The sequence below is a fragment of the Panthera onca genome, chromosome D4 (assembly GCF_046562875.1).
Source record: "Panthera onca isolate mPanOnc1 chromosome D4, mPanOnc1 haplotype 2, whole genome shotgun sequence".
Classification (NCBI taxonomy): domain Eukaryota; kingdom Metazoa; phylum Chordata; class Mammalia; order Carnivora; family Felidae; genus Panthera; species Panthera onca.
The window spans coordinates 23,451,506-23,477,378 of NC_138351.1; the positions used below are offsets into that span (position 1 = coordinate 23,451,506).

Below are 25,873 nucleotides of genomic sequence, written 5' to 3' on the forward strand. Positions count from 1 at the left end.
TTCAAGCCTCTCAGTCCAAAGAAATCGATAAAAGATGGCATCTTCCTATCGAAAGCAACACACATTAAAAAAGTAAGGTGAGACCTAAAATAACCCTCCCCTCCCTGAAAGAAGTAATTGCTATTCTTCAACCCAAATAGACCGAGCTGAAGTTTTCACTATGCTTTGACCTATCATTCATACATTTCAAAAGAGACGATGAATATTACAAAACATTCCTACTATTTTAGAATGTCCGGCTATGTTTCAGCGTGTTTCAATTTCATTAATGGAGATTTTTTAAAGTTATTTGATTTGGGGAGCCTGGGTGGTTTAGTCAGTTGAGCATCGGACTTCGGCTCAGGTCATGATCTCATAGTTTGTGAGTTCTAGCCTCACATCCGATTCGCAGAGCCTGCTTCAGATCCTGTGTCTCCCTCTCTCTGCCCCTCCCCCGCTTGCGCTCGCTCTCTCGTGAATAAACATCAAAATAAAAATAAAGTTATCTGATTAAAAAATAAATCAATGGGGCGCCTGGGTGGCTCAGATGGTTAAGTGTCTGACTTTAGCTCAGGCCACGATCTCTCGGTTCATGGGTTCAAGTCCCATGTCAAGCTCTGCTGACAGCTCGGAGCCTGGAGCCTGCTTCAGATTCTGTCTCCCTCTCTCTCTGCCTCTCCCCCACCTGCACTCTGTCTCTCTCTCTCTCAAAAATATAAACATTAAAAAATAAAATTGAAAATAAAATAAATCAATAACTACTCCAAAAAAGGCTTTTGTATCTCAAAAACACCGTTCTTCTTTCTGAACACTGTCTCTGGAATCCTCACCAGTCGGTAGGCACGCAGTGGGTGAACTGTTCCACCCATCACGGCGAAGTGCAAGCAAACACCACATCAGGGGCAAGGTGGCCTTTAGTCTGCTTAGGGCCAATGGTACGTGGTCTGTAAATTCTGGGGTTACAGTTCAGAGAAGAGAACATGTCCCAACATGGCGTATGGATCCTGAAAAATGCAAAATGGCATTCTCATACTCTGGGAGGAGGTGGCTTCGGGTGCCTTGGGAAAGCGTTCTCACCGTTCCAGTTTTGCGGATGGCCACCCTGTTTCCTTGCAGTGTGATCTATTAACCTTTCCCGAAGTTAAGGTAATAAAACCCAGCCAGCCCTCCCAGGTCTCCCTGAAAACACAGGCCCTGTTCAGAACGGTTTTTATGCCACATTATGAAATGTTTACTATTCAATATTTATGCAAAGGCTGTAGGGAAATCACAAGTTAAGTGGACCGCAGGGCTCAGAGTCCAGGACTAGTTCAATGGGAAACCCCCTTCTGAGTACACGTTCAAACAAGGACAGCTTCTGTAAACCACTGTAAAATATTTTGTGAAAGAAATCCATCAACTCTGGGATTTAACCACTGAAACAGCAACAAATGAAACCTTCACATTTCGGGCGGGGTGGTGGTGGTGCGGGGGCTAAATAGCTAACGCAGGAAACAGAAAGGGCTTCCATTTCCTCATAATGGGAATAAAACCCAGGCCCAAACAGCTATTTCCTTATTGAGTCTCCAGGGAGACATTACCCTTGTGCACCAGTTCCTGTTCGCTCACCAGACAGTCGAGCTGAGACACGGGGCTCTTGTTGCCGGGGTGGCTGATGTCCCAGACCTTGACGCAGCCCTTCCCGCCCGTGTACACGTGTCTCGTGGGGTTGCTGATGGTCACCGCGCACACCACCTCCCCGTGGTTCAGGGTGTTGATCTGGCGCGCGTGGCGGGGGATGCCGGGTCCGATGAGGGCGTCGGGGGGGAAAGGGACGGGCTGCATCTGACCGTCTGCGGTGACGTGGAAGGAGTATGCACTTTTGGAGAGGGGGACAGAGAGAGAGAGAGACAGGAGAGGAGACAGAGAAAACACGGATCATAAAGCAGTTAGTCATCACCTCAGCAGTCTCTGTGAGGAAGAAGAGGAAAGAACGATTCTCCTCATGATTCTCTGAAATCAACAGAAGCTGAAGTATTTACCGAAGGAACAAATTTAAAATACATAATAGCAGAAGTCTAGGGTGTACGTATATTAAACTGTATTTTTTAAATATTTAGAAATTTCTCAATTGTGCCTAACCATTCCAGAAAGCATCCCTTCAAATCCCATCTACAACGCTAACTACGCTTCCTAATTAACATAAAATACCTCCTTCCCAACACACCCTGTATAATTGTATGATTTCTTACCATAATTTTAAATGATTATTTTTTATGCTTCAGATGAAGCCCTCAAGAACTCATAATAATTTCACACAGTAAACACTATATTCCAACACTAACATATGAAAACAGTTCTAAACGTACCAGTTTCAGGCTTGAAGTTACTCTTTTGCATAATCAAGAAAAAATAATAAAAGATTCTCTCTTTTTTTTAATGTTTATCTATTTTTGAGACAGAGCGTGAGCAGAGGAGGGGCAGAGAGACAGGGGGACAGAGGATCTGAAGCAGGCTCTGCACTGACAGCAGGGAGCCCGGCGCAGGGCTCGAAACCACAAACCACAAGGTCATGACCTGAGCCGAAGTCAGATGCTCAATCGACTGAGCCACCCAGGTGCCCCAATAAAAGATTGGCTTTATGACAGATTTTTTTTTTGATGTATATTTTTATTTTGGGGGAGGCTGGGGCAGAGAGAGAGAGAGAGACAGAGAGAGAGACAGAGAATCTGAAGTAGGCTCCAGGCTCTGAGCTGTCAGCACAGAGCTCGACACGGGGCTAGAACCCACGAACCGTGAGATCATGACCTGAGCCGAAGTTGGTGGCCTAACCAACTGAGCCACCCAGGCACTCCAACTTTATGACAGATTTCAAGTTTTCTCCTCAACAATCTCCCTACCTTGGCCACGAACCCCAGTTTTATCTAAGGCAGCAAAGTATTCTTTGGTACCCTCCCCAGCTTCCCTTTGGCTAGGTATGCCACGTTTTCAGCAGTAAGAGGTACATGCTCAACATACATGCGCTGCTGGGGACATGTGGTTCATAACTTCAAAGAGAGGGACGCCAGGGGATCCAGAAGCTCTCTGTACTTTTGGCTCAATTTTGCTATGAACCTAAAACTGCTCTAAAAAACAAAGGCGATTAATTAAAAGAAAAAAAAAATTTTTAAGTGAGGAAGATCAGGATTCCTGTCTTCTTTTCTTCCTCCTTCCACTGCCTCAACTATGAGCAAGGTGCCTTGCTCAGCCAGCCTTTTGGGGTCACCTTCAAGGTGACTCTGAAGATGGAAATCAATTGCTGAAGGAAGTAGAACACAAAGATAGGATGCAGAGGCCCTGTGACACTGTGGGGCTGTGAGACCTGACCTGGGCTACTGACAGCCAGTATCTTTTATGGGAGAGAGAAATAAACCTTCATGTTGCTTAAGCTATTGTTTTCCTCTCCTGTAAAATACAAACCTAATCCCAGTACATATTTATTTCCACCTCAAAATCTTAAGGCATATTTTATGTTTTGTGATCTAATGATTTAAACTCCAAGCAATAATATATTACAGATATAAAACATGCACAAAGAAAAGACACTTTAGAAGGTGGAAAATGCAGGGGCACCTGGGTGGCTCAGTTAAGCGTCCAACTTCAGCTCAGGTCATGATCTCATGGTTCGTGGGTTCGAGCCCTGCATCGGGCTCTGTACTGACAAGCTCAGACCCTGGAGTCTGCTTCGAATTCTGTATCTCCCTCTCTCTGCCCCTACCCCTCTCATGCTCTCTCTCTCTCTCAAACAAAGAAATAAACATTAAAAAAAAAGAAGGTGGAAGGTACAGAAGTGCTAATACCCGCCCCCAGCATCCAAGCAGATGGAATTATGCACATGACACTTTTGAAGAGACCACTACATTCACTTTCTTCTTATCTGAAACATCACTAGGCAGTCTAGAAGTTCAACATTAAGCCTTTTCTATAGGTCTGCATATATAATAAATAAAGGATGTAGAGTTTCCATAACCCTCTGGGATAAGTCTGGGGCACTTTCTGGAACTTGTCATTGGCACCTTACATTCCCTTTACAGATCTAAAGACCATGGGTATTACCACAGAACTCAAATTTTCATTTAAACGTTCACTCAAATTTTGTAAAATAACTTAGCACGCACAAAATTGAAAACTGATACAAGGTTATTAGGTTTCCAACATGCCTGCACATAAAACCCACATAATTCCCTAAGCTTGAGAAGAAAATTAGGCTATTATTTTCTCTTTATGAACGCAAAATATCATATACGTGGAAGGCTTGAAAAAGAACTGCCTTGACCCCAAACCAAACAACACAATCTTAGATATATGTTATTTCCTGACAGACTGGTTCCAGTAACTAATCTTAAATGGCTAGCTGAACCAAATCCTTAACATTACTCTTAATTTGAATAATTGAGCACACATAATGGGAGCCCTACAGAATGTCCTAGAAAATAAATATGCATACAAAACAACTACAGCTCCAAGCCCTTACAACACCACATGACTAAATTCCCTGTTTTTTACCCAACGGTATCCTTTGGTGTCCTTAGTAACACATCAAGCCCACATGATATTCTAATTCTAATACAAGCACACTGTAGTTAATTGAACCTATGCTATTTATTACAAGATATTTGGGGTTGGAATCAAATAACATTCACTGTATTGCCCTGAAGATAGGACCACAAGAACTGGAGATTAACTCTATTCATGTTCTGGAAGAATTCTTCAAGGTCCAGTAGTAAGTTGTGTGACCCAGACATCAGGTACCATGAGTTGAGTCTGAAAATAACAAACAGCCAGGTGAAGCTTAGAGAAATGACCAGAGCGTTTTCATAAAACAATTGAACTGAACGTATTTGGTTAGAACAATGGCTGACGTGGGGAGAGAACTTGCCTCTTAAAGCTTTCTATGCTGTGAGAATAATGGCGCTGTGTGAAGGTTAGTTTCTTGGTCTACCATAAATCAAGGTGGGTGCCCCCAGGTGGGCAAACTTTCCATCAGGCACCCTTATAGCATTTCTAGATTTTTAGGGGAAGACAATTTTACCTTGTTTCAACTGGAAGCCCACTTATTATAGAGTTAAATGATCCAGATTAAAATCGATGCACAAAGTGTAGACAGAGAGCTGTACATTCATTTTTGGAAGATACCCGCCTCTCTCCCAGGTGTCCCCTTCTTTAAACCACACAGGTGGGCTGTGATATCATACTGAGGCAATTTAAAATGGATTCACAGAGTAGTGAACTGCAGCCAGAAGCTGTAAACACTGCTTGGTCCCAGGAGAAACCCATATGGATGTTAATACATCAGTCACAGGGGGCCTTGCAGGAAGCTGGTGCTGCCCGCTGTGCTGGAAAGCCTAATCAAATGAACAAACCAGACCGATGCAAAGGGCTGATAGGTCTCAAAGAGGGATCAACTGGAAGGAAAAATGAGGGGAGCAAATGAGAGCCCGGAATTAGTTATTCACCTACAGGAAGAACAAGAATCTTGTTGAGAAAAGGCCACATTGATGGCATATCATGGCAACGTTAAAGACTTCCCAGAAGGAAACTTAGATTTCCTACTTATTGAAGAACCAGGAAAAGTAAAATCAACCAGGAAGGGGAATTTATAGAGAGTGAGGATTTAATAAATACCTCGCAAGCCTGAATTCAGAAAGAGGCCAGCCACCAAAGAATGTACATGGAATGACTGGATTTATAGAATTTCAAATACAGGCAGAATTCATCTGTAATATTAATCCAGAGTGGTGACTCCCCACAGCTACTGCAAGGAACGTGAGAGGGGCTTTGTCAGTGTCCCTGGTGAAAAGTCACTGAGCTATACACATATGATTCATGCACTCTTCTATAGGTATATCTCAATTTTAATATTTTGTAGTGTTTAAGTTTATGTATTTATTTTGAGAGAGAGCATGAGCGGGGGAAGGGATGAGAGAGAGGGAGACAGAGAGAATCCCAAGCAGGCTCCACGCTGTCAGCATGGAGCCCAACTCAGGGCTCAAACCCATGAACAATGAGATTATGACCTGAGTTTGGATGCTTAACCAACTAAGCCACCCAGGCACCCTTATGTATATATCTCAATTTTAAGATAAAGGTGAGATTTATTTGTTTATTCAAGAAAAAGTCAAGAGGGCTCCTGACCCATGATCAAGTAGACTGAGTCCACAGCCAAGTCGAGAGCCCTGACTCTACTGTTAAATATACAGGAAATGCCTGGCTCGCTGACCTCACTAACTGTGGTCGTCCTTACCAGCCTAACTATCTGCAGCCTATAATGTGTCCATTCCTGATCCACAAGATAGTTAACAAAACAGAAGGGTTGCAAGGATTGCTGTAAGGATGAAAGGAGCTACAAAACCATAAAACATCGAACACCACACTCCACACCTGCAGGGGCCTTCAGAAAATGGGAGCATTGGTATTAAAAAGAGGAAAGTGAGGGTATGCTCCATCAAGGGCTCTTTTATCAGTGGACAAGTGTACGAGCCAGGAATGCACAATGGGAGGAAGGTGCGGATGGGAGTCGAGAAAGCATACAGCAGTGACTAGGCAAAGAAAACCAGGAAATCCATAAATCCCTAAGGACAAGAATGGGGAGACAGTATTTGGCAAAGAGGAGAGGAAAATGTTTAGCTAGGACTGGGGCAAACTGTGAAGTGGAAAGAATAAGTCCCTGGCGCTCTTGTTAGAGGCCACACTGCTGGGGCCACCCACCTGCACCGAACTGAGCACCCCCCTCAACCCAGCTTTCTGAACAAACACCTGTTGATGAGGGCCTAATCCTGTGATCTAGTCGGGAGAACTGAAAAGAATAAAGCCCCCTGGACAGCACAAATGTAAAAACGGAATAAAATCAAACTCTTCCAGAGCGGATGACCCTTCCTTTATTGGACACACAGCAGAGGTGCGGGAACTCAAACTCAAAGAGTCCCCACTGGGAATCCTCACAGGGAGTGGCAGGCTAGAAAACAAGACTGTGTTTTGGAGAAGCAGGTTTTTTCCTAGCAGACAGACTCCTGCTAATAAAACTATGCTGTGTTCTGAGACCAAAGGAAAACAGGTGTTTACAGAGTTGCTGGTTTGCTGGAAATAGGAACAGCAGCAGGATCCGGTCAACAGTGATGGAGAACCATGGACCCCGGAGGTAATGGCTGTGGCCAAGACCTTGCTGCCTGTGGACTTGGCGCTCTCAGCGGGGACTCTCTTGCTGTATTACCAGGTTTAGTGTCACTGGGCCTCAGTTCACATGACCGTCCTGTATCCTAAATTCCCTGCCATGTGGAATGATGGGCCAGTCCCCTAAAATATCATATGCCGTCACATCTCTGAGTTGTGCACAAACTGTTCCCTCCTGCTTAGAATAGCACCGCCTCCCTCCGACGTGCTCGGGCACTTGTTCTCTCTCCTCCTCGGTGGGCCACAACTTCTGCAGGCAGGAGGGTTCTTTTCCAGGGTCCTAGCTCTTCCTGTAAATCTCAACTATGGCACGTATCAGAACTGTGGACCACTGCACGTGTTGACACTTCTCATTCATTGTTTTTCTCAGTGGACTTTGCCAGCTCGCATACAGCTGGCACTCAGTACATGAATCTCAATTCCCCAGGTCATTTATCGCTACCCTAATCACTTATTAAACTGAGGCACGAGAGGTCACTCTGGCAAGGAGAGAAAGCTACAAGAAAGTGGAGGAGGGTCTTCTAGCCACTTGGGTTATGCCAACCAACCTTCCCCAAGAATTTTCCAGTAGTCGTACCAAATGTCGCTGGGAGATGCTATCAACATTCCTGGGGAGGGGAAAAGTGGTCCCTAGAGAGGTATTCTGGACCAAAACAAAGAATAATGAAAGCAACTATAGTAACGGTGTAAAGTCCATGGCCCTTCCCTAAGTCAGCAGAGCCCAGTGGATGCAGGACCCTTCCTTCCAAAGCAAAACACGGCAGAAGCTGCCATAGGTCACATGCAAAAAAGCACGATCCTGTGTCTGGCCACTGAAAAGCATAGCTTTAAGTAGGGGCACCTGGGTGGCTCAGTTGGTTGAGTGTCCAATGCTTGGTTTTAGCTCAGGTCATGATCGCATAGTTCATGGGTTTGAGCCGCGAGTCAGGCTCTCTGCTGACAGAGTGGGGCCTGCTTGGGATTCTCTCTCCTTCCCTCTCTGCCCTCCTCCACTTGTGCACACAAGCACGTGCGTGCTCTCTCACTCTCTCTCAAAATAAATAAATAAACTTAAAAAGTAAATGGAAAAGCCAAGATCCAAGTCCAGGGCACCCAGGGAAGGCCTGCCACAAACGTAGAACTTTTAATCTTCGACCTAGCTTCACATTGGCACTACCTTGGACACCTTCCCCTGAAGAGGGAGAACACATGCCCATCAGGATAGAAACATGTAACTTACACAAAAGAGACCTTCATGTCAATGCCACCAGTGCAATTTCATTATAGAGTCCTGGCACTGGAGGCTTTGAGGGCTGGAGCATGTGGGTCATTCTAAGGTAGATGAGAATAATTAATTTATGATGGTGGAGATACTCTTAGCCTCAAGAATGAGTGCAATGAAGGTGGTGACTGGGGGGATTGTAATGTGAGGTCATAAGGAAATCAGAGCCATATTATTCTAAGATTTCAGGGGAAAAAAAACAGGTCCTTGGGAATATAATTCATCTATTTATGTTAAAATCTCCTTCACCGCCAATATAACAAGGTTGATCTTTAACTCTTCTTAGGGTCTGCATCTCTCACCCATAACATCTATAAAATGCACAATTTTTCCAGCTTGGCCTCCTGGCCTCCTCCCAAACAGCAAATATGCAGATCAGGGTACAATTCGTACCCTATTTGGAAGACAGCATTTCTACATGAATGGAGGGCTTTGCTAACAATTCAATTACACGGTGTGAACTTAAAGCATTAAGATGAGAGCCTTTTTTTGTCTGTTTCCTTATTTACTTTAACACATGGCCATTCTCGTTTCTTGAAAAGGCAAATGCAGAACTTCTTAGAATGGACATGATAAGGAAAATCACTAGACAGAGAAAACAGGAGACTGGCTACTTGATAAAACTAGGAGATTCTCTAGCAAAGTTAGCATTCATGATTCTGAATTCTAGGCCCTACTTCTTCCACCAACTAAATGTTTCAAAATGTGTAAATGTGTTAGGGGAGCAACGAGGCTTCCATGCAGGGCAAAGATTCAAACCGAGAGATTCCTGGATGAAAAATAAGACAAAGAAAAGTTTAAAATACAGTCATTTCTAAGCTGAATTTGAAAAGTCTAGCAGAGGAACCAACTACTATGGGCAAAGAAGCATTATCTGAGCAAGAAATAAACTACATTTCTATCTGATAAACTGAAAGGCATTTCTGAGGAGGTGAGGAGGGAGAAGGGAGATATGTGCAGGGAGGACAACTGTCTAGAAACTAAACATAACACACATCAAAATAAAGGGCCTCACATTTCAACAGATTCTCAAGAAATTAACTCTGCAATCCCAGAAGATCAAATAGTATAAAAATAGAAATTAAACCAAAACCCAAATGCGGCATCTGGGTGGCTCTGTTGGTTAAGCGTCCGACTCTTGATTTCGGCTAAGGTCATGATCTGGGAGTTCATGAGATGGAGCCCCATGAAGGGCTCCTCGCTGACAGTGCAGAGGCTGCTTGGAATTCTCTCTCTCTCTCTATGTCCCTCCCCCCTGCTTACGCATGCTTACGTGCTCTCTCTCTCCAAATAAATAAATAAACTTTAAAAATAAATACGTGGGGCGCCTGGGTGGCTCAGTCGGTTAAGCGGCCGACTTCGGCTCGGGTCATGATCTCGCGGTCCGTGAGTTCCAGCCCCGCGTCGGGCTCTGTGCTGACAGCTCAGAGCCTGGAGCCTGTTTCGGATTCTGTGTCTCCCTCTCTCTCTGTTCCTCCCCCGTTCATGCTCTGTCTCTTTATCTCTTTGATAAAATTTATTTTATCAAAAATAAATAAACGTTACCAAAAAAATTTAAAAAAAAAAATAAAAATAAATACGTAAAATAAACCAAAACCCAATGGTGATAATATGGCACAAAACAGGCAAGTTACTTTCAGCATTTAATAGACAAAAAATACCCAAAAACCATGCCAAGTAAAAAGAGGGCTGAATTAATTTTCAAATCCACTAAACAAGCCAGTTGTGGATTCTAGACATCTAGACATCGTCAACAGAGGAACCAGAAGCAAGATCAAGAATGGAAAATGGAGTTGGGGAGGGAGGGGGGACTGACCACGGAAATGTCTCCTTGGCTAGCAGCAGGGATAGCCTCTATTCACTGCTGCAAAACATGTTTTCCTAAGAGGCAATTTTACCCCATATGTAGTTAAGATTTTCTTTCCTCTTTAGGTTCCAACTCCAAAAAGGTACTTTAAAGATTTATTTAAACACTAAACGAGTGGGTGTAAGATTTCTCAATTACATGTCTAGCATTAAAACACAGGGTGAAGGAACTTGGAACTAAGCTGGAATCTTAAGCCAAACTATTATTAGTCTGAGTTATTACTGACCTCTAGGTGCTACTACATGAGGCAGGTAGAGCCCAGCTCCCAAGTATTTATGGGGAGGAAGCCAGTACATCAGGGCCAAAATGACATCTTGGGGGTAGTGCAGTGGGAAGCATAGCAAAGAGATGTTGACCTGACTAACCTTGAGAATTTCTCTTACCGGGGATCTCCACAAAGCTCAGGGGAGCACATTTCCTAAAACTAAAAGTGAGTTCACATAAAGCTGACCAAATAATACCAATTAAATCTCGCCTCAAGGGTTTGAAAACACAGTCAGGGTTACCTCTTATAAATCAACAGTGCTGAACTCTAAAATGCAAAATGTGAATCTCCTTTGGAAAGGATGAATCATAGAGTCTTACACAATCCTGGACTCATCTCCCACCTACTCAATGCACCAAATATGTGTTTACTGGGTATATGAGCTCAGAGGGACAGAGGGACTTCAGAAGCTTCAATTCTACTGGGGAAGAAGCAGGTACAAGTATGACATGCACACATGATGATAACTCAAGGCCATGGTGTGCAACATGTCACAAGATGTTACAAGGTGCTCCTGGAGAGGGCTCATATTTAACAAGGCATCAGTGAAGGCTTCGAGTTAAGGCAGCAACAGAAGTGGCTAGACAGGAAGGACAAGAAGTATTCCCACAGGAAGAGGTAAGACTGGTAGAAGGGTCACTGCTCCAGAGAAAAAGGAAAGGCTTTCAGGGAATGGAACGTTATCTCTTTCAGCCCAAGCACAAGATGCAAGGAACACATGACATGAGGCTAGAAAAGCAGGTGGGGGTAATACTACCAGAAGGGCCTTGAATGTCCCCCATCATGAGTTTATGTGCAACTCCTGAAGATCTCTGAAGCAAGAAAAGACCTAACCAGGTAAGCACTTTAAAAGGGGGAAAACTTGGGGTGCCTGGGTGGCTCAATCAGTTAAATGTCCAACTCGTGGTTTCAGCTCAGGTCGTGATCCCAGGGTTGTAGGATCAAGCCCTGCCTCAGGCTCTTTGCTGAGCATGGAATCTGTTTGGGACTCTCTCCCTCTCTCTGCCCGTTCCCTGCCTGTGCTCACTTTCTCTCTCTTTCAATCTCTCTCAAAATAAATAAATAAACATTTAAAAAAATAAAAAGGGGGCGCACTCACCTAGGATCTTACTGACAAAAGTGAGTAGGAAATAAGTGGGGATTTTAACGAATAAAATTGGTAAAATGTGACTTAAAAAAGGAAGAATTACAGGCTACAGTTTGTGCCAGATGTCAGAGAGAATGGGGAAGATGCCTTTAACAAACTGAAGTTCGGAGACACTGTTATGGGGGTGAGGGAGACAGGGAAAATGACCAGGTTGGCTGGGAAACCCTACTGAGATCTTACATCACTGTGACACCAACAACAAGTACAGAACAGTGGCAACACAAGACACCTACCTTGCTCTATTCCACTTTGATTAAAAAAAAATAAAAGTAAGGCCACAGGGCCTTTGCATATACAGGTTCCTCAGCCTAGAGGTTTAAGTCCAGCCCCTATGGAGTTAAAGCAGCTCAGAACACTCTTTCTTGACCCTCTCAGAAAGGATCAGCCTGTCACATGCTTTGATGGGATAGTGTTCCTCTCAGTCATAGCTCTTCTCTCAATTATGATTATGCACTTATTTTTGTGATTATTTGATTAATGTAGTCTCTCCATCACTAAGCTGTGAGCTTCCAATAGGGTCCCCCATGCCTATGTAGCAGGTCTCAATGAAATCTATGAAAGAGGGGACAAGAGAGAGGTGACTGTTAGATTTTAGTGAGCAGATGGTGTGGGGACCTGAAATCACATCCCACAAGAGAGGGCTGAAGCAACGGACATATTCAGCCAGAAGAGAAGCCTCATGGCAAGCTGGTGGTCTCCAAATATCTGAAGGGCTATTGTGGGGACGATGGATTAATGGTGCACTGTGTGGTCTCCAGGGGTAGAAAAGGACCAGGACTGATGGATAAAGGTTCCAAGGAGACAGATCTCAGCTCAAGGGCTGGAGCAATTTTGACGGAGCCAGGGAAAATGGCTTCCTCCAGGCACCCGCAAGTCCCTGTCACTAGACATGCTCGGTCAGAGGCACACAGCCACCTGGAGAGGCTATATAGGTGACTTGATGCACGGGTAGACATTTACGCTAGAAGCACTTTGAAGGTCCCTCCAGCCCCAACTGAACTCTTCTGGCTGTACTGCCCGCTCTCGGGAGGCACCCATGCGTTTGCACATGAATCCCTAGGAACAGGTCATGGGCTGTCCCCTCTACCTACAATGGCCCACCTTTTCCACTTTCTCTGCCCTGTGGGCTTGTTTCTCTTGCACAAGCCTCAGCTTTCTGTGTATCTCCCTCACCCCAAGGAAGCCCTTCCCGTCCTAACTGTGGTCACTCTTTACACTGCCTTCACAGCACCTCTCACAAGTGTAATCACAGCATTTGTCCCTTTAATGTTTCCACATCAGTAGGCCCCCAAAGGCAGGGAAGATGAACATTCTCTTTCCTAGAGCCTGCCCAGCATCTAGCACAGAGTCTGACACGTGGATCTTGCTTAAATGTCCACGGACAGCCATCCATCACCCTACCCAAATATTACTTCAATTGGTATTTCTCAGAGGGTGACACCTGCAAACTTTTACCACACCTTGTCCACCCTCACCCTGGCCATGCTGGTTTTTCCACCATTTCTCTTAAGTGCTTCACACCAAAGCTGCTCAAAGTGTGGTCTGCAAACATTTGCTACTCTCTGCACTGACATCAGCTCACTCATGGAGAGTAGGTGTTGAAAACGTTTCTACAGCAGCTTGACAAAGTCAGTTCCTGACAGCTGACTCTTGTAATAAAAAACTTGGGCTTGTATTTTCTAGCTTTCTTCCCCTATTCATCTGTACTTGTCTGTTACCAGAGTACCAATCTTGGTCACGTTGGGAAAAAACTGGAGAAGCACTGCCTCAAGAAGTATTCCTTTACTCAACAATGAGGACAGGAAGTCCTCTCACGCTAATTAATGGACCAAAACAAGGGGAGTAATATGTATAGCCCAGACCCCAAAGACAATGGTGAACTCCCATTTTTCCCTCTGATATTAACTCGATCATCCTCACATAATATAGCTCCCCTCAAACTTAAAAGAAAATCCTAAAAAATGTATTTTCACTGTGTTGGAGAGCAGTGACCACTCTGACCCAGAGACTCGCCCTCACAACTCTGCTGCTGAACCCACTGTCATTGTCCCTGAACACGTCGTATCTTATAATGGAGCTGTGAACACAAAGAAATCCAAGGTGCTCACAAGCCAAGGACATGAATATTTTGGCTTTAGTAAATGACACCAGTATTACCATTCACACAAGGTTTAAACTTGGTGTCTAATTGCATTATGAACACACACACCACTGTAAGGACCTAGTTAGGTCTGAGTTAATAGTCCTTTGCACAGCAACCTCCAACACCATCATGACAGCTCATTGCTCTTGTCACCCCACCCCAACTGCCTCACATATCCCATTCAGGGTGGGGTCCTGGCAGCCAGACGTACCCCCACACCTCCAACTCTTGAAACCGGCTTTCCCTACTGGTCAGTTGAACTTGGCATTACTTGTGGATTATTCCCCTGAAGATTCATCAGTTACTATTAATTATTGCCTCTTATTCACATTACTCATTTGCCCTTTATCCTCTCACCAGTTTGTAGGACACACAACAGCCACACTGCCAGAGACGACAGATAAATACCCATTACGTGCCCTGGGGCATCTCAGGCTGGATGCAGAGGGGCATACCCAACAAAATACATGACATAGCAGTTCATGGTTATTCAATCAGAAGAGATCTACCAGGTAAGAAAGCATTTGCAACACTCCTCCCCCTGCCCCAGTCCTGCTCTTCCCTGGGCCTAGATGTCACTGTAAATTCCTAACATCTCTACCAGTTCCTACTGTAGACAAAACTCTCATTTCGTCATGAATCAAATTACCATGAAACAGACATTACAATGCATGTGAAGTACAGCCATGGAAATCTGCTTTCCAAAATGCAGGTGATGGGAGTAAGGAATTCCATTCTTCCTCACGCTGCTGGTTAATTTGAAGAAAGGCTCCAATCAAAATCACACAAAGATGAGCAGGTGGTTGAATGGACCACTCAGAATAATGTAATATACAATACACAGTGGACACATAAATAAAAGCTAAAAGCAACCACACAAAGGTAGAGAGTATAAGAAAAATAAACTGGGGGCGCCTGGGGGGCTCAGTCATTAAGCATCTGACTCTTGATTTCAGCTCAGGTCATGACCTCACGGTCTGTGAGTTCAAGCCTCACATTAGGCTCTGAGCTGACAGCGCAGAGCCTGCTTGGGATTCTCTCGCTCTCTCTTTCTGTCCCTCCCCCGCTCATGCTCACTCTCTCTTAAAGTAAATAAACATTAAAAAAAAAAAGAAAGAAAAAGAAAAAGAACTGAAGGCCTATGACACACAACCCTATTTGGAAAAACCAAAATTGTAAAAGGTCCCAGAAAGGCAGAGTGCACGATGGCAGATAAGACAGACACCCGTAGTTTACTCTGCTTTGTACAAAAACTGAGAACTTTCGGAATTCTTTAAAATCACATTTCTAATTACTAACATATGGAAGCAAGTGATTTTAAGTGACCCTGGGAGAATAACCAACAGGGTTTTCCAAATTCTGAATGCTCTTTTGCCCCTTTAATCTATCTTTCTTGTTTTCTGTCAAAGCCATTCTGTGTTTTGTAGTTCTGGACCTCTCAGAGTAAAGCACGCACGAAACTTCAGTGGGCGGGCGGAGAGGTCCAATAACAGATGCCTAGATGCCACAACTACCCTTTGCACAACTCTAGTTTCCACCAAAATAACAAAAAGGTAGCGCTGAGCTGGGTAAAAAGACAACTCGTTTCAAGTTTGAGATTTCAAGAGTTTGTGACAGCTTACTGCTCACAACACAGTCCTGTTGGAAATCTCCAGCAGCTACCCTCTGACCAAAGGCAAAGCAGGGCAGCTTTCTGAAGAAGGGTCAAGCAAGGAGGGCCAACCACCCCCGGTTCTTGCCTTCCTCCTGGTCCCTGTCTACAACAGCTTCTCTCCAGAAATAACTAAATGCATGAGATCACCCATAGTGAGAAGACAGAGGCCTGACACCTACAAGGTGCCTATTTATAGAAAGTGTTAACACTCCTCAGGAAAAGGCACTAGAAATCTCCTTGGAAACGCCCAAGCCTGTGCTCCCTTTGGAATTCTAGTCTGCTAATACCCATGACTAAGTAATTGCCTTTAAAACAAAACTGAGGAGTTAGAGGTACTTACGGTTTCCCCCCAGGGATTCCTGCCAGGTTGGGAGGGATTGTAGGTACTCTCATGTGAGGGGGAGGATCAAACCCAACCTGGAAACAAAATAAGGCATTGAAGACTCAGTTTATATAGCGTAGGCACTTTGTGAACATCTATAAAGACTTTTCACTAGAAACTCCTAGACCTCCAAAGCAACATAAACAGGAACAGGAACATGTGCTAACATTTTTCAAAAGAAAAATTATAATGCAAGAAGTAATACAAGCACCTCTAGATGACAAGCTACGCATCTTTTTGGGGAGGTGGGCTGGAGCATGGTCTACTTGTACGTGGAGATCCAGCTTCCCACAGTAAATACTTCCTGTGGACTTAGGATGGCCTGCCTTGCCCAAACAAGTGCAGAGAGCAGTATGCTGCCTGAGTCAGGACTCCTTGACCTTGGCACGATCAATGTTTTTGGGCCGGATAGTTTGGGGCTGTCCTGGGCATGGCAGGACGTTTAGCAGCACCCCTGGCTTCTACACAATACGTACCAAAAGTATCAGTGCTACTGATCGTAAAAAGTGTCTCCACATATTACCAAATGTCCCAAGGGGGCAAAATAACCTCCCAGTTTCACAGTTACTGCTTAAACATTCATAGGTTCCCTAGTTTGTGCGCCCTAACGAAGATACCTAGCCCCTTGGCTGCCCACTTTGCTTTAAACTATCTTGCCCTCGGGGTACCTGGGTGGCTCGGCTGGTTAAGCGTCCGACTTCGGCTTAGGTCACAATCTCACAATTCGTGGGTTCAAGACCCACACTGGGCTCTGTGCTGACAGCTCTGAGCCTAGAGCCTGCTTCAGATTCTGTGTCTACCTCTCTCTCGGCCCCTCCCCTGCCCGTCAAAAGTAATTTTAAAAAAAGCCAAAAAAAACTATCTTGCCCTCTACTGCACAGCCGTTCCTACTAGTGCAATGTAAGAGAAAAAAACACAAACTTCACTCTCAGCCCCAACTACTGGAGGTAACGCTATCTGAAGAGGGGAGAGGAGAAATATGAACACAACATATTCTGGTCAAGAGAATATATCGGGACTTCTATTCGGTATAATCTATTCCCTTTCTCCGATGCAGTCAAGGATTACAGTTGATTTTACCCTTTACATGCAGTTTTGTATCTTCTGGATCAAAAAGGAGGTGGTTTACACAGTGGCAAAAGGCAAGGCAAGAACACGGCAACATGCCTGAAGGCTTCAGTCATCCCTGTTTTCTCCCTGTTGCTCTGAGAGATCCCTGCTTATACCTGAGCCACACTGTTGGGTTTAAAGAATAATAAAGGCACAGAAAGAACAAGTTACAGCTTCTCAAATATTTTTTCCTAATAATTAAAGAGGGGGGGAAAAAAAACCTCAAGAAAATGCATGAAAAGGCGTCTGTAAGCTATTTGAGTCATTCCATCACCTTCCAAAAAATAAACAAATAAAAAAAATCTACCTTGGGGGAGAAAATCGGACGTCCCCGGAGCCATCAAAGCAGCTCCTTAACACTGCCTCATTTCATCCACAAAAACAGTGATCCAAGACGCGGTGGGCCCTAACGTCACGAAGCGGCATGCTGAGGGCAGCAGGCGCGGGGACACTGGGGCTCTGTTCCGCAGGCGCGGGCGGGGACACCTACCATCGGGGAGCGCCCGTAGGCCACCACGGCGGCGGCGGCGGCGGCCGCGCTCATCTGCGGGGACATGTTGTGCAGGCTGGCGTAGGCAGCGCCGGGGCTGGTCAGCTCCCCGTTCATGCCGGCGTGGGGCACCATCCCGAACGGGGCAGGGTACGGGCCGGGCACCGCCAGCGGCGTCCTCAGGCCGGCCGCTGCAAGGAAGCACAAGCCGCGCGCGTGACGTGACTCAGCCGGCTGCTGTGGTCCAGCCTGACTGTCAGCTCCGGGGTCCCTTCTAGCGCCGTTCACGAGAGGCGAGGACAAGCCGGGAAAGCTTGGGTGGGTGGTTTGATCACCACCAACTTGGCTGAAGTCCTCTCCAGGGAAAAAGAGACCCCAAGGAAAGCACTGCCCACGCACTTCCTCCTTGGTATAGGCTTGGCACCACTGAGAAATCAGGGAATTAAAATGAAGCAGCAGTATCGTACCCAATTCATAGATGGCAAACCAAGGCCCACACACTACCTGTCTACTTGACTTAATCCCAAAAGGTTTGGATAAAATCCAAGATTTCTCCTTCAGTTCAAACTTTCCGCTCCTTGGTACCAATTCCAAACAAAAACCTGACCCTGGGTTTAGTAAGCCAAAGCATAGGTTCAGGAGGAATATTCTGGGGCCTATTTTCCTCTGGGCCCAAGATGTTAAGGAAGATAAAGTCAAAAGTTACCAATTTATTCGCTCGACTCTCAGCGAAACCCTCCCAATTTCTCCTGCCAGAGACACCAGTGATTCCTGAGGGATGAGCCGGCAGAAAACCCGCCAAGTAACGTGAGCAAGCAGCACACTTGGGCCACCCGTTTCAGTCAGAGTTAGGGAACTCAGACACACAGTGACAGTTCGGGAAGGAGCTTACATGCGGAATTATTATCGGAAACTTCATCGAAGTTCCTAGGATTTGGATTATTTGGAAATAAATTTTTTAAAAACGCCAAATGTAAACAGTCGGAGACCGAACAGGGTGCAGCTGCTGAACCTCTCAGGACAAACATCTGTTTCTTATCATGGCTTTTCAGGGATAGGAAGGAGGCAGGCAGGCAGTAAGTGCATTTCATATTCATGGGGAAATGGCGTCAGGAGTGCACAGACAACGAACCAAGCCGGGAAAGGGAAAAAACAAAACAAAGCACAACAAGAGGCAATGCTCTACCGGCTTGGTTAACGAGGGGGTCCATGGCTGGAGGCTTGCCGAGGCCTGGACGGAGTCCTGGAGTGGCGCTGGTGCCCGGCGTTGGCATGTCGCTCCGAGGCGTCGGTGTGCTGGATTTCAGAACAGGCGTGCTGGCTTTTTCATGCTGGTATCATTAAACAAATTAAATGAGTATTATTTTTAATCCAAGCCATATTACACAATTTATCACAACAGCAGCTGGGACACTGGGCACCTTCTAGCTACTCCCTCAGCCAATTTCCATAAATCCACACAATGTTGACAGCATTAACTTGTGAGCGAGAAATGTTGACCTTTCCTCTTCCTGCCAGAATTAAAACTCTAGCTAGAGACACAGAACATGATCACACTTCTTCCTCCGCAGATTTTATTTTAAAAAGTATTTTTCCATCAGGCGTGTGGACTTTGGAACTGGGCCAAGTTAGAATGATGACCACCCAGAGAAAAATTCCCAGTCACTCAGAAACAAATGGCCCGGTCACCAAGAATGTCAGAGGGAGGATCTCTATTTTCTAATCTTGCCTTTTAGTAGCAGTGGAATTGAGATGAATGGTGAGAGGCAGCAGGGCCACTGATCTGATGAGAAGCAAACCGGCATCTCAAAGGCAAAAGCCCGAGAAGGAGTCTTATCAGTTTGAGAGATGTGTGTGGAGTTTCACACGGCCACCCGCTTGCCTACATAACCGGTGTGGACCCGCGAGCACAGAGGCCTTCAGGAGTCAGCAACGGGGTTACAGGGCATCATCCTTGTCATCTCAACCTTTCATTCTTTAAATCCAGGCCTGAGAAGTGCTGTGGGGTAGCAAAGAGCATGCATGGGCTAGGGAGGGACCACAGCCCCCTCTGGCCATGGATCTGATGGGCTGTGTAAACTTGGCAAGCTCCTCAGGCTTTCCTCCCCATCAGTGAAATGGGATAATGCCTAGGAAGACTGTGTAGGAATCAAACACAGGGTTGTTATGGCTCGGTTTTTGTGAATTATGAGATGACACACTCCCCAGTATTTGCTGAACGGTTGAAAGCATGAACAGGCTCCAAGGCTCTGCCCTCCCCATGCCAGTTCCAGGCTTCCCCTGGGCCCCGGGGCCATTTGAGTACCTCCCCACTCTGACCCCAACCCAATTCCAACATGCCCTGACACAATGGGTCAGTTTAATACAAGGCAAAATGGACAGCTTAAGAAAATGAGGATTTCTCAGGACCTACGAGGTTGCCCAGTAAAAGGGTAATGGACGTGGAAGCTCTCTAATCACGGCCCAAAAGAGCCTACTGAGAGGGAGAAAGGAAAACACTGTGTGGGACAAAGAGTACGAGGAGCAGACTCACTTTAAACACTTAAAAACAGGACTCTCACTCAGTAAAAAAAAAAAAAAAAAAAATCCCCACGTTTCAAATACTTGAGGGTCCTCTGAACCACAAAGGATAAGTAAACTGCTAAATAGGCAAGTGATGGCTCTTATGACCTACCAAGCTCATTTCTTTGGATTTCAAAGAAGTGGAGCTTCCCGAGGAGGCTGTGGATGCTGGGCTGCTAGAAGCATCTTTCTTCAGCAGACGGTTTTTGTCGATCCCGTTTTCCCTGGGTGAATGGGCAGGGCTTGCTCGCGGAGAAGAAGGGTCCTCAACAAGCATAAGTAAAGTTTTCGTGATTTCATTTACAATGGACGGACCTTGCGCTTTACAGACTCTATTTCCACACCAATTCTCTAAATTAAAGGAGGGCGCTCTAAGTCCTTTAGATCTGGGGGACTTGGGGGTGTGCAATGTTGTTATCATTACCAGGATGGTATTTGCAAACACAGCCATGAAGACAGCACAGAGGAAGTTTTCTAGGAACTATCATATCCTCCCCTCATGCTCATACTTTGCCCAGAGGGCACAGGAAAGAAAGGAGCACCAGATATCCAGCATACAAATCCAAAATGATAGGGAAAACAGATTTTTCTTTTTAAAGGAAACAAAAGTTCTCATCAGGTAGACCACTGTCGTTCCACCCGTGAACAGCCACTAAGTTTTTAACGTGTAAAGTTGTAAGAAACCAAACACCATGGCTCCACCGTTCTGTTTTCTCAAAAGTCACTCTGAACATAAACTCTGAGAAAATGAATGGTTACCTCATTAGACACATCCACAACTAAGTTGTCATCGCTTTTGTCACCATCGCTGTCCTGGAAAAAGACATTTTAATGCCATTTATTAAAGGGTTGGAGGCCCAGTTAAATTTCAAGAGTTCTTGGTAGCAGACAGACTAAAAAATGGCCTAGGACATGCCTACAGGTTCCATTCCAGATTGCCAGCCCCTTGTCATTAACACCACCTCCCCGCTACTTATCTGACCTGGGGCTACGCAAAGCTCCAGCGAGGAACTGTTGCAGTTGCATACCTGCTACATATCATACTGGTGAGCGCAAGTTGCAAACACTGGGTACCTAGTAAGAGCTCAATAAATGCTTGTAACAGCTGAATCTCTTTTATAATCTAAAATCCGCCATGTCTTTATAAGAGGACACTTTCCCACTGGATGTTAAGAATACAATTTCATGTCATTGCTTTGTGTGTATCATTCTTGAAGACAGCCAACAAATCTCGTGTTCATAGACAATTTGTAATCACAAAGACAAACTTAAACCATGTTCCCATTGGGTTACTAATTACTGAGGAAAAAAAACAGCAAAAAACTAAAAACAACAAAGCTATCCACTCAACTGGAATAACGTTAGGACATGTTAAGAATAAACCTTGTTGGCAATGAGTTTGGAATATTTTTGGAGAGATGGAAGGAACACAGGACGGCAAAATCTGGAGGCACTAGAGTCCTTCCCTTGGGCTTTTATTTTCTCTTCATAAAGCCATAAAATTTGCTAATCAAGGAAACTGCAAGGTTGCACTAAGTTTGAAAAAACTTCAGAAAGGCTATTCAATTATGTTATCATTCCTACATCAAGTTTAGGGCAGACTGAAAAAGTCTACTTTCTTAGCCAAAAGGCTTTGCGTCCTTTAGTACAGAGTAATACAATGGGTACATGAAAGAAGTATGATGTCGCCATGGGTCCCGGTTCTCAAAAAGTAGTAGGTGACGAATTTATGATCTAAACAATCCTTTTACTGATGTCACTGTTAATTACGAATACACAAGTGTCTGACAATTTGTACTAATAAGTACGAGGGCGAATATTAGCCACAATGGCTTTCTAAGGGGCCTCTATGTTCAACTAGAAAGTTATCTTCAACTTTAAATTCATACCTTTTAAATGTTTTCTTCTTTTTAAAATGTCTATTTATTTTTAGAAAGAGAGGGAAGAGAGAGAGCAGAAGCTGGGGAGGGGCAGAGAGAGAGAGGGAGACACAGACTCCGAAGCAGGCTCCAGGCTCTGAGCTGTCAGCACAGAGCCCCACACAGGGCTTGAACTCACGAACCATGAGATCATGACCTGAGCTGAAGTCAGCTGTTTAACCAACTGAGCCACCCAGGAGCCCCTTAAATGTTTTTTTCTAACTGTACCTAGAATGTTACATGTGGAAGACCCAATTTACTTTCTTCCAACAGTGTGTTACTAGATTTACTTTAATCATTGTTGTTAAAGCACCATGCAATTCACTGTAACAACATAAAATTATAACCAGTGAGGAAGCCTGGGTAATTCAAAATAACAGCCTATTGAAAGAAATATTTTTATGTAATAAAAAAAAAAAAGTTAATACTAAAGAAAATTTGCTTTCTCTCTTAGTAAAAGACTTCAGAAAAGCACAAATGTTTTTCAGGCGTTAAGAACCCAAAGACAGCGGCAGTGAAAAATAGAAGCCAAAAGGTTTTCCCTTTTAGAAAAACAATTACAAAAATGGTTCACATATTGTACAAACTGGCAAAAAGTAGCAAATAACTCATTTACTACAATGAGCCTGTGAAGTCCTTAAGGAGTCTGTAATTTCAATCAGCTTTGCACTGGACGCTTCCGCCAATGTTAAGCCTTCACAGTACAGTGTGAAGGTCATCAAAGAGCTAAGGTCTGAGGACTTCGCCCCAGACTCTCCAACATCATGTCAACACATCACCCTGAACTACCTATACAACTGGCCATACCTAATATAAGCAGGTTATAAAACAGTAAGGCACAGCTATGGATTCTGTTCTCGATCACTTGCTACTAAATATCTACACAAGCCTCATGCAGAACTCAAAACTGTATTATCGGCAACCTCCAAATTTCTGCATGTCATGTCCTGGGAATGTTATCATAGTGCAAAGTGTGGACCAATACAAGAACCTCTGGCAAAATATCCATTCCTAGACCCTCGGTTTGGGAATCTTAGCCTGGTGAAGACAATGCATTCTGGAGTTAGACTGCCTCCAGGCTCTGCCACTAACTCTGACCTTGGGCAAATCACTTACAAGCTCTGTGCCTCAGTTTCTTCCTCTAAAATGGAAGTCATGGCACTGAACTCACAGAGTTAAGAGCCCACCCAATGAAACAATCCATGTAAAAGCACACAGTACCTGATACTAACAAGCTGTTGCTCAGGAAATATTACCCACTGTTGGCTCTTGGCTTGAGCCGGCCAGAAGGAGGCCGAGAGGCCTAGCGTGTAAACCCCCATATAACCTGCATGCCAGCCAGAGGCGGACACTTCTTCCACAAGCAACAGGAAGTGGCCTAATACAGCATTCTGGTCTCATGCTGTTCCCAGGAATGTGTCCATCTTGAAATAGACACACTCGGGGACACACAGAAAACGCCAAGTCATCTATCAGCTGCAGTTTATGACCCTCGGACCTGAGCCAATCGCCATGTGGCTTGGTTTGCTCTCCTTGTGAATGTGGTTGCAGCTAGATCTGAGTCAGGTGCCCTCCCTCCACAGGCCTGTGTTCTCAGTCTGCAGGGTCTGATTTAGATGCCTTCAGAGTTTTTCCCATTTTCACCAACGGACTTACATCGCTAAACTGCTTGCTGTTCAAGAGGATGAACTATACCTCAAGACCGAATATGAGTCTGAATACATCAACAGAACAGCATCCCAAAAGGTATTCTGTAACAGTGAAATTCTTACCCTGATTATTTTAGCAGGACAGGCTACCGAATTTGTAGGGCCGAGGACAGAAAGAAGATGCAGGCCCTTGTTCAAAAATTGAGAATTTGAAGATGATGAGAGCAGAGCATTAAACCAAGGGCAAGGTCCCTTTAAGAGCAGGGCCCTATGCAAATGCACAGGCTTCAAGTCCACAAAGGTAGTCCTGCATGCTTAAATCCCCTCTTAGGAGGAACTTAGGCAGAAAGCCTAAAATGTAATAATGAGCCTGACAGAGCATAATTTACAGCTCTAGAGGGAAACTGTACCTTATAATGTAAGAATCTATTCTCTTTATAGTATTAGAAATTTAAAGGATGTGAGATTATCACTAAAATCTTAGAGTACGCTTGTATGTTCACTTAGAAGTAAGCAAACAAATACTGTTTCAAGTCCTTTATTTACTTACATAGTGGCTGGAGTCCTTGTCATCCACCTTTCTTTTTTTGATGTCATTGGAAAATTCAGGCCCATTTCTGCGTTTATCTGTGCCCCTTAGACTGTCTGGGACCAAGAGGGAATTACTCTGCAAGACAAAAAAAAAAAAAAAAAAAAATCAAGGATTCCTTCCCAGGTCTCTTTGTACACATGAAAACCCAACCTGGATGTGACAGCTATATTAGAAAGGTGATACCTACACAGCCTTTCATTCCATTTAATTCATCTTGGCCGAAGACTTTGATGGCAAACATTTATGGAGGTTCAAGCACTTAAAAGAGAGACCCTGACTATGCAATCAAACCATCTGAAGCCTGGTGGATCCTTCAGGCCCTACTCACTTAAAATGTTCTTCCGTTCTTTTTACTGTTAGAGAAATGGGAGCTTGCTGTTTACATGAGGATGTGTTTTTTATTCTTTCCCACTGCGATTTCCTGGTCAGGAATATAAATGGCCTATGAGCAGAACCTGAGATTATTCTATTAGACGTATTCTGTGACTGTAACAGTCAATGTGTGCCCCTCAAAAAACACACACCGAGAGAGCAGGTGAGATTAACAGCGTGGCTTCCTAAAAGGCAAATCACATTCTCCACAGCAACAATGAAGGAACTCTTTTGAATTCTTTTAATTTACTGTTGAAAATAAGATTTGGTGTTCCTTGCCAATAGCACTGAAATTTAAGACCCAAAGCGGGCATTTCAGCCAGTGAATCTTCAACAGCTAGGCCAGCTCCCCCACACAAAAGCAGGAGCAAGGACTAATCTTTTCTACCAACCACACAGGAGACTTTCATTCGCAAGTGCCAAGTAGGAACTGTTGACCCAAAGAAAACAAGCATTTTAGGTATTTGGGGGTCACATGACACGATCTGCCATCCCTTCAATTCCCATCTCCCCTCAGGCTAAAGCATCAGAACAAGTTACAATGAGTCCTTTTAAGTACGGGATTAGCATATGCAAGGGGGCAATTTGTTCAGTGATGTGTTACTGCCTTGAACAATACTGAAGGAGCTGTGCAAAAATCTCCTTCACAAAGCCCAGATAACCCCAATTTCTGCAAGATGTAGGAGAACTAACAAGAGGATGTCCAGGGCAAACAGACAATTATGTAACCTTTCTCTGCCACAATGTAAAATGGAAGGGGATGGGGAAAACCTTTAAGTTAGACCACCCCTAATGCAATGGCATGTACCAGAAACAAATTTTTAAAAGCCGGGGTGGGGGATTGGGGGGTCTTCACTCCTAACCAGTCCAAGATGATAGCCAGGTGGCTGGCTCTCAAAGCCTCCTCGTGAAAACTGTGGACTTCACCATGGGAGCATTCCCAGCTCAACCACACACAGGAGGAAATCAAAACTGGGGACCAGGAGGCAATCTGAAGCCTCTTTGCCCACTGCAGGGGCTGACACCGAAGTGAGCTGAGCTTTGATTCATGACCATTCAAGCTATACAAATGCAGGAGGCTTTCATAAAAGCAGAGGGAGGGACCCATGCAATTCAATACAGAGTAGCTCCGAGTACTGTCTTTAGCACAGTGTGTGGGGCTGAAAGGTGAGCTGGCTGGATCCCTAAACTAATTACCTTAGTAAATGTCTGCTAAAAACTAACCCTTCCGACCCAGACTCACCGCCACCCCCCCTCCCCCGCCGCCCCCAATAGGACACAGGAGACTTAAGA

General features: G+C 44.7%; 1 protein-coding gene across 8 annotated transcripts in view; it reads right to left on the reverse strand.

Annotated features, from left to right (window-relative positions):
* The window catches only part of TLE1 (TLE family member 1, transcriptional corepressor), a 91,020-nt gene that overhangs the window by 7,666 nt on the left and 57,481 nt on the right, over nt 1-25,873 (reverse strand). For all 8 annotated transcript variants that reach the window (XM_060609996.3, XM_060609994.3, XM_060609992.3 and 5 more), the window contains 7 exons: nt 24,167-24,283; nt 20,808-20,861; nt 20,161-20,313; nt 18,673-18,817; nt 17,487-17,677; nt 15,845-15,921; nt 1,588-1,837 (listed from right to left, as the gene is read on the reverse strand). In XM_060609996.3, coding sequence (XP_060465979.1) covers nt 1,588-1,837; nt 15,845-15,921; nt 17,487-17,677; nt 18,673-18,817; nt 20,161-20,313; nt 20,808-20,861; nt 24,167-24,283 — 987 coding nt within the window. The remainder of the gene's footprint in view (nt 1-1,587; nt 1,838-15,844; nt 15,922-17,486; nt 17,678-18,672; nt 18,818-20,160; nt 20,314-20,807; nt 20,862-24,166; nt 24,284-25,873) is intronic.